Genomic DNA, 11831 nt, shown 5'->3' on the forward strand with positions numbered 1-11831 from the left:
GATGGCAGTCCAAGTAAGACACCAAGGCCATTTCCCCGAGTCGGGAAGTTCACCAACTACACCCCCCTCACAGCACCGATCATGGAAGTTTACCAACAGATAACCGAGAAGGGAATACTGTCGAAACCCTGACCTCTGAAGGACCAAACAGGGGGAAACAAAAGCTTTTATTGCGAATATCACAAGGGATACGGGCATAAGACCCAAGACTGTTTCGACCTGAAGGATGCGCTAGAGCAAGCAATCAGGGACGGGAAGCTTGCCAAATTCTCCCACCTCATTAGAAAGCCATGGAGACGGAATCGCGACCACGAGGGCGAGGACAGGTCCCGGGCGACAAGGCGACTCCAAGAACCAGAGGGAGACGACCACGGTCTCACGGTGGTGAACGTAGTAACGGCGAGGAATTCGGCCCCGAGGTAGAGATCGGCACAAAAGAAAGACGCCAAAGTCTTGGCCGTCTCCTCTTCATCTGCGAGAAGTTCCCAGAGGCTCCCATCCATCTCCTTTGGTCCCAAAGACCAATGGTTTGACGAGGCACTGGAAAGTCCCCCCATGGTCATTACGGCCAGAGTCAGAACCGGCCTCGTCAAACGGATCCTTGTGGATATAGGGGCGGACTCAAACATCATGTTCCGCAACGTATTTGATGCCTTGGGATTGCGTGACGCCGACCTAGCGACCCACCAGCACGGTGTGGTAGGGTTGGGCGACCACTTCATCAAGCCGGATGGGATTATCTCCCTCTCGACCTCCGTGGGACAAGGGCAGAGGCGAAGGACAGTAATGGCCGATTTCGTAGTCTTGCAAGATTCCACAGCCTACAACATCATCCTGGGGAGAAAAACCATCAACGACCTTGGAGCAGCGATCAGTACGAAGCTGCTCGTAATGAAGTTTGTTACTGATGACGGATCCGTAGGATCCAACAGAGGAGACTTAGAAACGGCAGTCACCTGCGACCACGCCAGCCTCTCCTTGAGGAAAAAATCCAAAGAAGCATAAGGGGTTTTCCTTGCCGACTTGGATGCCAGAATAGACGACAAGCCCAGGCCCGAGCCAGAAGGGGACCTCGAAAACTTTAGGGTCGGGACGCGGAGGAGAAGTTCACATTCATAAACAGAAATCTCCCCCATGAATTAAAGGAACCTTTGATGGAGATTATCAGAGCCAATGCCGACCTGTTTGCTTGGATGCCAGCCGACATGCCGGGGATAGATCCCCAACTTATGTCACACTGTCTAGCCGTCAAGCCGGAAGCCCAACCAGTGGCTGCAAAGGAGGAGGAAGATGTCACAGGAAAGGGCAGAGGAGGTGGCCAGGCAGACGGCCAGCTTCCTCAAAGCAGGGTTCATCCGAGAACTGGACTACTCGACTTGGCTATCGAATGTGGTCTTGGTGAAAAAGCACAATGGGAGATGGAGAATGTGTGTAGACTATTCCGCCCTCAACAAGGCGTGCCCCAAGGACTGCTATCCCCTTCCCAACATTGACGCACTTGTCGACGCAGCGGTAGGATACCGGTATCTGAGCTTCATGGACGCTTACTCTGGGTATAATCAGATACCGATGCACCAGCCCGACGTGGATAAAACGGCGTTCATAACGCCAGGGGGGATCTATTGCTACAAGGTGATGCCATTTGGCCTGAAAAACGCTGGCGCCACGTACCAGAGGCTGATGAACAAGATATTCAGCGAGCTCATAGGCAAGACAGTGGAAGTCTACGTGGACGACATCCTCGCAAAAATCACACGGCTCGACGATCTCCTAAGTGACCTGGGGGGCGTGTTCGCGTCCCTCCGACAACACGGCATGAGGCTCAACCCGCTCAAATGCGCCTTTTCCATGGAGGCCGGGAAGTTCCTAGGATTCATGATAACCCAAAGAGGGGTAGAAGCCAACCCTGAGAAATGCCAAGCGATTCTCCAGATGAAGAGCCCGGGTTGTATCAAAGACGTCAGCGATTGGCAGGAAGGCTGACTGCGTTTTCCCGTTTTCTCGGCGCATCGGCAGCAAAAGCCCTGCCCTTCTTCAATCTGATGAAAAAGGGGATAGCGTTTGAATGGACTCCTGCATGTGAGGAAGCATTCAACCACTTCAAAGAGATCCTAGCAACACCTCCGGTGCTCGGGAAGCCTAAGGCCGGAGAGTCACTCTACCTCTACCTAGCTGTAACGGAGGAAGCGCTTGCAGCAGTGCTGGTACGAGAAGAAGGGAAGGCTCAGCAACCAATCTACTTCGTAAGCAGGGCGCTACAAGGAGCAGAGCTGAGGTATAGCAAACTGGAGAAACTGGCGCTGGCACTCCTAACCTCCTCCCGAAGGCTGAGGCAGTACTTCCAGGGCCACCGTGTCGTCGTGAGAACGGACCAAGCAATTCGCCAAGTGCTCCAAAAGCCTGATTTGGCAGGAAGGATGATGACTTGGGCCATCGAGCTCTCCCAATATGACTTGCAGTATGAGCCCCGACATGCAATCAAGGCGCAGGCGATGGCAGATTTCCTAGTAGAGGTAACAGGTGATCCCCCCGAGGAAACGGGCACACGGTGGAGGCTCCATGTAGACGGGGCCTCCAACCAAACGTCCGGGGGTGCCGGGGTCATCTTAGAGAGCCCGGCTGGGGTCATATACGAGCAATCGACCAAGTTCGAATTCCCCGTATCGAACAACCAAGCGGAATACGAAGCCCTCTTGGGTGGACTAACCCTAGCCTGGGAAGTCGGGGCAACAAGGCTGGAAGTGTGCAGCGACTCACAGGTCGTCACCTCACAAGTGAACGGAAGCTATCAAGCCAGAGACCCGTTGCTGCAAAAGTATTTGGAAAAGGTTAGAGAATTGACCAGGCAGTTCCAGGAGGTCACGGTCCAACACGTTCCGAGGGAGAGAAACACACGGGCAGACCTCCTATCTAAACTAGCAAGCACGAAGCCGGGAGCGGGCAACCGGTCTCTCATCCAGGGTATGGTGAAGGAGCCAACGGTTGCCCTCCATTTGACAAAATCAAGCCCCTCCTGGTTGGACCCCATCACAAACTTCCTGGAACATGGTAAACTACCTGATGATGAGAAAGCAGCCAAAACGCTGAGGAGGGAGGCAGCCAAATATGCAATCATACATGGACAAGTGTTCAGAAAGGGACTCAGCCAACCCCTATTGAAGTGCCTGCATCTCGATTAGACGGACTACGTACTTAGAGAAGTCCATGAGGGATGCTGCGGGGGCAAAGCCCTAGCAAGGAAGCTCATCCGAGCTAGGTATTACTGGCCATCAATGATGAAAGACTCCAGGGAATTTGTGAGAAAATGTGTCAAGTGTCAAGAGAACGCCAACTTCCACAGAGCACCGGCTTCCGAGCTGAGTCTACTAACATCCTCCTGACCTTTCGCACAATAGGGGGTCGACCTACTAGGACCCTTCCCAGTTGGCTCCGGGCAAGTCAAATACCTCATAGTTGTCGTTGACTACTACACAAAATAGATAGAGGCCGAACCGCTGGTCAGTATATCGTCAGCCAACTGTAGAAAGTTCATGTGGAGGCAAGTGATAACACGGTTCGGCATCCCGGAAGTCGTCATCTCAGACAACGGAACGCAATTCACCGACAAGAAATTCACATAATTCCTCACCGGCCTGGGCGTAAAACAGATGTTCTCCTCGGTAGAGCACCCCCAGACGAATAGGCAGGTAGAGTCCGCAAACAAAGTCATCTTGCTAGGCCTCAAGAAACGGCTAGACAGCAAAAAGGGGACATGGGCCGACGAACTTGCCTCCGTTCTATGGTCCTACCACACAACCGAGCAAAGCTCCACGGGCGAAACCCCCTTTCGCCTGACATACGGGATCGATGCGATGATACCAGTGGAGATCGGCGAGCCGAGCCCGCGGTTACTTATAAAAGGAGTGGAAGAGGTGGTTGAGAAGGACCTAGTGGATGAGGCCAGGGAAATTGCTCACTTGTCAGAAGCAGCACTGAAACAAAGAATGGCGCTACGCTACAACACCAAAGTGCTCAGAAGGGAGTTTGAAGAGAATGACCTCATCTTGCGACGCAACAACATAGGGCTATTGACACCAGGAGAAGGAAAGCTAGCGACAAATTGGGAAGGTCCTTACAGAATCAAAGAGGTGCTTGGCAAAGGCGCCTACAAATTGGAGAGGCTCGACGGCAAGGATATCCTCAGAACATGGAATGCAGGTAACCTGAGAAGATTTTATTCGTAGCTCAGGCACACCGGCCAAGCGGCCTGACGAGCTAGATAGCCCACTGTTAATCCCCAATGATTTATTTTTATCAAATACCTACCATGTTCATAAATTTGTTTAGCTAACAACTAATGTTTACTTGTCTGAATTCTCCCATCTACTATCTCCCAATACGTATCCCACACCATCGCGCTCTTAAACGGCAACCCGGGGCTGATCACCCCGGGAGCCAACTGAACCATAGCCATAACAAACGGCCACGATAATAAGACCATAACGGTTTCAATCGAGTTACCAACATGAACGGCAAAACGGACACAAACAATAAGTCCACCCCGGAAAGACTGTAACAAAAACAAAAATGCTACCAAGCAAGACAAGATAAAGGCAATAACAATAAGCCGACCAGGCGACCACTAAAGTATAAAAGTTAATGGTTGCAACAAAGTATTCAACAAATCCATACAAAAGCTGAAGTTACAAGAGTTCATTTTCAGGGCATGTCAACAATCTTGCCGTCCTGGATCGTTTTTAAGACCCCAATAGCCGACGTGTCGAAGTCTGGAACCACAATCTTCACCTGAGCCTTCAGAGCCTCCTCAGTCATGAAGATCGCATTCTTTCCTTGCTCCTTGGTCGCCTTGTGCTTCCTCTTAAGCTCTTCGACCTCGGCTTGAGCAGCTTTAGCCGACGAAACGGCCTGGTCGCGTTCCTTCTCCAAGGCCGCCACCCGACCCTGCGCGGCGCTCAACTGGCTCTCTAGAGTCATCTCCCTCTCAGTTAAATGGGACACCGCCTCATCTGAGGCTTTCAACTTCTCCTTAGAAGACGCAACTTCCTCCTCGGCAGCCTTTAGCTTCTTCCCTGACTTGGACAACTAACCTTGAAGCGACTCGACTTGCACTTTGAAATCGTTGTTCGCTTTAACAGAAGACTCAAGTCTCCTCCAAAGCGACTGCATTTTCGACAACTCGAACTCAGCCTTTCGAGCTATCACAGCCCCTCGGAGCAGCGTACGGTACATCCACCTCGCCTGCCCTGCCAATTCGGTACCATAGAAGTGGTCCTCCATGCCGGGGATCAGCTGGGTGTCAATGAAAGTGGCAGCGTCAAAATTCCTCTCCATTATGGTGAGGGTTCCTTCCGGGCTGGAGGAGGCCCTCTGCCTCTTGGGAGTAGGGATAAGCTTCAGATCGTCATCCTCCCGGTGGGTAGAGGACGACTGCCCAATGCTGGCCGCCTCCTCGGGAATAGGCGAGGCCCGCATCCCGGCAGAATTCCTGTCGGACATCTCAGTGTCCTGAGGCGAAGGCATAGCTTGGTCCTTCTTTTCTTCGGTAGGATCTTCCGGCTTCCCGGTAACCTTCTCATCAGCCTTCTCCTTGTCACTATCCTCCAAGAAGGTCTTGACCAAATCCTTAAGCCCGGTCACTGAAGCAGACATCTCCACTGCAACAAGCAAACAAATACGTCAGTCGTAAGGTCGGCAAATAAAGTGAAAAACAATGCAAAAAGCACAAGGCAAAACAACTCACAAATATAACTCCTGGCGACCTCCCGTTTACCCATAAGGAGGTGGGGGTTCACATGGTTCTTTCCAAAAATCGTAAACAACACGTCGGCAATTCTCTTATTTTCAGGGGACATCCCCTTGTAGGTCACCTTAATGAAGGTGTTAGACCCCGCCCCGAAGCTCCAATAAGTCGGGATGAGGCGTTCTCCCTCCAACGACAACCAAAAGGGATGGCGACCTTTGACGGGACGAACCTTGAAATATTTATCCTTAAACCCATGGTACGAGTCCTCGAATAAGCCAAATATCCTTCGACCTTGGGCAGATCGGAAAGACAAGAATCCCTTCCTCGCCTTCCCCTCCTTGGAAGGGTTAGTAAGGTTGAAGAAGAAGAGAAAGACATCCACCGACACCGGCAGCTCGAGATATTCACACACCATCTCGAAACAGCGGATGGAAGCCCAACTGTTCGAATGCAGCTGCGACGGCGACACGGATATCCGGCTAAGAAGAGCCATTTGGAAGTCGAAAAAAGGGATGCGAACGCCCACCTGAGTGAACATGGCCTTGTAAAACCAAATCCAGTCGGGAACCCGGGGGGAGTGGAAATTAATCTCATACAGCCGCTCGTGGGGGAGGGGAACGAAGACGTCATAGTTCGCTTCCTCGTCTGTCCCCCTGTACAGGTATTCAGCTTGCTAGAATTTTGTCAACTCCCCCTCGTCCATCTGATTTGGCGAGTCCTTAACATCGGAGGTCACCTAGGCATAGGGGTCGTAATGCGCGGAAGAAGAAGCCCGGGAAACAATGCGAGGCATACCTACAGTGGGGGGTACCACTCCGTTAGTCTATGAGGTCGGGAGTCCAGAAAAAGCTCAGAAACTATGTTCATCCTACTCAACAGTTAAAATCAAATATGGCTAGAAATTATCCATCATACAAGTCACCTAAGAGCCTACCCTGGAATGGTACCCCTCCCCTAGCGCACCTACTTGGCACTAAAAAGCTATGCATCAACGAAAACCAAGCAAAGCAGCGAGAGCATGCAGCAAACACAAGCAACAAACATACAGCAATAAAGCACAAGAAAGCAGGGATTGAGAGTTACCTGAATTGGTTGCAGGAACTTGGGAGAGAAGGAAGAGGCACAGGAATGCTCGAACGAAGTTTTGGATATCAGGGAGAGAAGAAAATGAGAGTAGCAAGAATGGGAGAGAGAGAAAGAAGAAACTGTTTAAAAACCGCTACACAAAGCGCGAAAGGGCCAGGGGCAAAATGGTCTTTGCGCGTGGGGTTTTGCAACCCATTATGAGCATTTAATGCTCAGCGCGAAAAACGAAGCGACGAACGGTCGCCTCAACAACCAAGAGACACGCGCGCAGAAGGCACGTCCCTCCCACGGGCGGCCGACCTGACGACGACACATGGAACAAGAAACAACATGCCACTAATAGCTCTCACGACTATTACTGGCGCGTGGGGGCACTGTTACGGCCTGGCCCGACCCAAGTATCACTCGACCCAAACGGTCAGGAGTGGGGCGCCCCGCAGCCGACCCGGACACGCGTCCCTGACAGCTTTGTTACAGCTGTGAGGAGCACGCCTCGGGGAAAGTGGGCCTGTCCTTGTCGAGCCCACCTCTGACACAATATATATATAAGGGGAAGGTCTTACCCTTCCCCCAAGGTACGTCACACATCACTCTACCCCCTTTTCGCCTGCACATCTACTGCTAGAGCGTCGGAGTGTCTTTACAGGTGACACCCCCATTTTTTCACAAGAAGTGCTCGGGACCCCGCCTACACCGGACCGGCAGTCCACGACCAGACGAGACCCCATCACCAACCAGGATATCAACCCGAACCGTCCGATACCTACCGAACAAGAATAATAAAATATGAATAATAATTAAAAAACTTAATTTATTTTTTTAATTATCTTCCTAATACTTAAATGAATAAAAATTTAAATATATTTATTTTTTTTAAACATTAAAAAGATACAAAAATATAAATTTTTATCTCTTTAAAAAATAAAAAAATAATTAAAAAGATAAGTTAAAATTTCTAATAATTTTTATATAAATTAATAAAAAATAAAAAAGATACTAATACAAACATGAATTAAATAGACATTTAATATGTTCCAAATCCGATTCGTACGTACTAGTCAAATTGGCAATCACTGTTGCCTGTTGGTCCAAGTTGACAAAATACTCATGCCACGTCAGCATAGGTGTTTGATCCATGACCATATGTACTATTAATTAGACCCAAAACTGAGTAATTGTTCATTGAACCTTATTAAAGGATAACTAATTTAATAATTTGTATATCATTTTGGGATTTATTTGTCTGCCTTTTTTAGTTTCTACTTTATAGAACCTGGCTGCTGCAACTTGCTTGATATATGAATATATGAATATGATAGATATATTACTATATTAGATAGATACCCTTCCACTTTTGCGGCAGAAAATGGCTGCTATTTGCAATTCATGGAATGAACTAATTCGATTTCCTCGTGCATAAATAACCCATGCCATATAATATAGTCTTAATATTATCATATAACAGATTCATTTAATTATATTGCTGATGCTTATAGTTTTATCGAATTTTGAATTAGGTTCTTATATTTTTTTTAATTGAATTATTATATCATATTAGATTTTATAATTAAATTCCTACCGTAACAAAAATGTTTGAATTAACAGAATATTCTATTAAACTATACAAAATATTCAGTCAAGTATTAGATATATTCATTATGTTAATTTTAATATTTTTGTCACGGTAAGAACTTAATTACAATATTTGATATGATATATGGACTCAATTGAAAAAAATATAAAAATCTAATTAAAAAAAAACTATAAGGACCGATAGAATCATAGTTGTAAAAATCGGACCGGATCGGCCGATTCGATCGAAAAACCGAAAAACTGGACCCTACACCGGTCCGAGGTTAGGACCATTTAAGGCAGGAAACCGGAACGAACCGATTGAACCCATAACAAACAAGCTAAAACCGGTGAAAACTGGACCGAACCGTTCGGTCCCAACTGAAGGCGAAGCTACGGTGCATCTAGGTTCTGCAAGTCCACCATGCTCTCCATAAGCTCCAGCGTGCCAAGTGTCAAAGCTATGTGGTTTTTGAAAAATTTTCCAAAATGGCTCAAACTGCTCACTCCAGGGTTGCAAGAAAAACAATTTAACCACTAAGCTACATTGCTTCTTACTAGAACATATCCAAATTATAATACATATAACAATTTTCTATTTACTTATATTCAATTAATTTTAATTTTAAAGTCACTAATTTTTAAATCAATTATATTTTATTTAACTATAAATTTTATTAATATATATATATATATATATATATATATAAGATAAAAAAATTATTAATCATAATTTATTTTTTCTTTTCATGATTATATGATATCTATTAATATTATTTTTTCAATAAATACTTGTAGTATATAATAATAGGTAAAGACTCACATGCAGTTGTCTTCATATGAAGTTGATAGTTAAAAATCATTAGATGATATTTAATTAGTTAAACTTGTCAAATTATCTAACTGTTTTTAAATATCAACTTCACATGAAAATTAATTGTATGTAAGTTTTTACTTATAATAATATAATAATACAATAAATATAAATTAATTAATAAAGTATTAAAATTTGAAAATGATAATTATTTAATTATATCGGGTTAACCGGTTCGACCAGTGATCCACCAGTTGAACCAGAAACCCAGTGACCTAGTAACCTCACCGGTTCGATTACTAGTTCAGTTCTGACAACTATGCTTCTAAGATCCTGTATCAAAGACTCTTAACAGGCTTCTAAACTTAAGGAAGGCTGCTGCTGAGAGAGGTTCGGTTAAGGTGTCGGCTAGTTGATTATGAGCTGGAATGTGTTTAACGAAAATTTCCTTCCTTGAGACATAGTCCCGAACAAAAGATTGGTTAAGTGCAAAGTGTTTTAACTTGTTATGCAGAATTGGATTGGCAGATAGGAGAACTGCGCTCTGGTTGTCACAGTACACCACAGGCTTGGTGGAGCAAGGAATTTTGATCTCAGTAAGCAGGTTTTGCAACCAGACGATTTCAGTTACAGCATCTGCTATTCCTTTGAATTCGGCCTCTGTGCTGCTTTTAGAGACTGCTGTTTGCTTCCTGCTAGCCCATGAAACTAAATTTGACCCAAGATAGATACCATAACCATTTGTTGATTTGCGATCGTCAATGTCACTAGCCCCATCGGAGTCACAGAATCCATAGATTCTGAGACTTGTAGACCTGCTGAATCTTAGACCATACTACGCTGTGCCTGCTAGGTAGCGAAGAATTCTTTTGACTGCCTTCCAATGAGATTCAAGAGGGTTATGGAGAAATTATGCCACCTTATTCACTAAGAAGGAGATTTCAGGTCTTTTGATTGTGGCATACTGCAAGCCACCTACAATGGACCTGTATAAGGATGGATTGTTGACTGCACCATCTCCAAAGGCAGATAGCTTCAGTGAAGAAGTCATGGAGGTGGGCACAGGTTTTGCATTACCCATTTCAGCTCGTCTCAGGAGATCCCTGATGTACTTTGTCTGCTTCAGGGTGATTGAGGCATTTGGGGTCTTGGCTACTTCAATGCCAAGGAAGTAGTGCATCTCACCCAGCTCTTTTAGGGAGAAGGTGCTGTGAAGTTGAAGAACAAGTTCCTTGATTTCCTTTTCTGAATTGCCGGTGACCAGGATATCGTCGACATACACCAGGATGTAAGTGGAGGAAGAGGAGGTGAATCTTGTTAATAAGAAGACATCGGACTGAGTGCTTGTGAAGCCGAATTTTTGGAGAGCAGAGCTTAGTTTTGTAAACCAGGCTCGAGGAGCCTGCTTGAGGCCATAGAGGGACCTTTGAAGCTTGCAGACTTGATGAGGGTTTGAGGATATGAAGCCTTCTGGTTGCTACATATACACGGTTTCATGGAGAGCTCCATTAAGGAAGGCATTGTTGAAGTCAAACTGGAGAATTTTCTAGCCTTTGGTGAGAGCCACACTGAGCATAACCCTGATCGAGGCCGGTCTGACCACAGGATTAAAGATCTGATCGTAATCAACACCTTGTTTTTTATGGAAGCCCTTGGCTACAAGGCGTGCCTTGTACTTCTGAACTGTCCCATCAGGGTTCTTCTTCACCCTAAAGACCCATCTGCAGCCAATAGGCTTTGATTGCAGAAGGGGGTCAACTAGCTGCCATGTGCAGTTATTTATCAAGGCCGAGTATTCCTCTTCCATGGCCTTCTTCCAGTCAGGGGTTACTAGAGCCTCAGCAACTGACGATGGTGTGCTGTAGGTAGAGCCTGGATCAGTGTTTACTTCGGCACTGAAGGCTTTTGGTTTGAATATGCCACACTTGCTTCTAGTCATCATGGGATGCCTATTTTGGGGAGCTGCAAGTAGAGCAGCATTGGAAGGTTGAATGCTGGGACTGATGACAACGGTTCCAGCAGAGTGTAGAAGTTCAGCTGGTCTAGCAGATGCTGTATTGGAGAGCTGAGGTGTAGCAGTAGGCAGGGCAGCACTCGAAGGCTGTACACTTAAACTAGGTGCAACCTGCAGGGAAATTCTTTCAACAGAATCTACATGTACAACAGTGTCAGGAACAGGTAAAGAATTTAATGGCATAGATATAGCATTGCTATTAGTGGAAGATGAATCATGAGTGTCTATGCAGCAGGGGTTAAAGATATATGTGGTTGGAGGGATGGTGGCAGGCTGGTAAGGCAGGTTTGACTGTTTTTGATTGTTGAAAAGTGTTGGATAAGGAAATTCATGTTCGCAAAAGACAACATTCCTTGTGATGTAAACTTTGCCTGAGGGAGACAAGCATTTGTAGCCCTTGTGGTCACAGGAATACCCTAGAAAAATGCATTTTGTAGAGTGGTAGTTGAATTTATGCTTGTTGTAAGGTCTGAGCCAAGGGTAACAAAGGCAGCCAAAAGATTTTAGGATAGCATAGTTAGGTGTGATGTTGAAGAGCACTTCCAGTGGTGTTCTGAGGTTTAGGACTGGTGTAGGAAGTCTGTTGATTAGATAGGTTGAGG

General features: G+C 46.4%; 1 protein-coding gene across 1 annotated transcript; it reads left to right on the plus strand.

Moving 5' to 3' along the window:
- The first annotated feature begins 2042 nt into the window (after positions 1-2042).
- LOC130945639 (uncharacterized) lies at positions 2043-3179 on the plus strand. The gene has a single exon (XM_057874342.1). The coding sequence runs from the start codon at positions 2043-2045 to the stop codon at positions 3177-3179; it is 1137 nt and encodes a 378-aa protein (XP_057730325.1).
- Positions 3180-11831: the final 8652 nt, after the last annotated feature.

This window comes from Arachis stenosperma, chromosome 8 (assembly GCF_014773155.1).
Source record: "Arachis stenosperma cultivar V10309 chromosome 8, arast.V10309.gnm1.PFL2, whole genome shotgun sequence".
Lineage (NCBI taxonomy): Eukaryota > Viridiplantae > Streptophyta > Magnoliopsida > Fabales > Fabaceae > Arachis > Arachis stenosperma.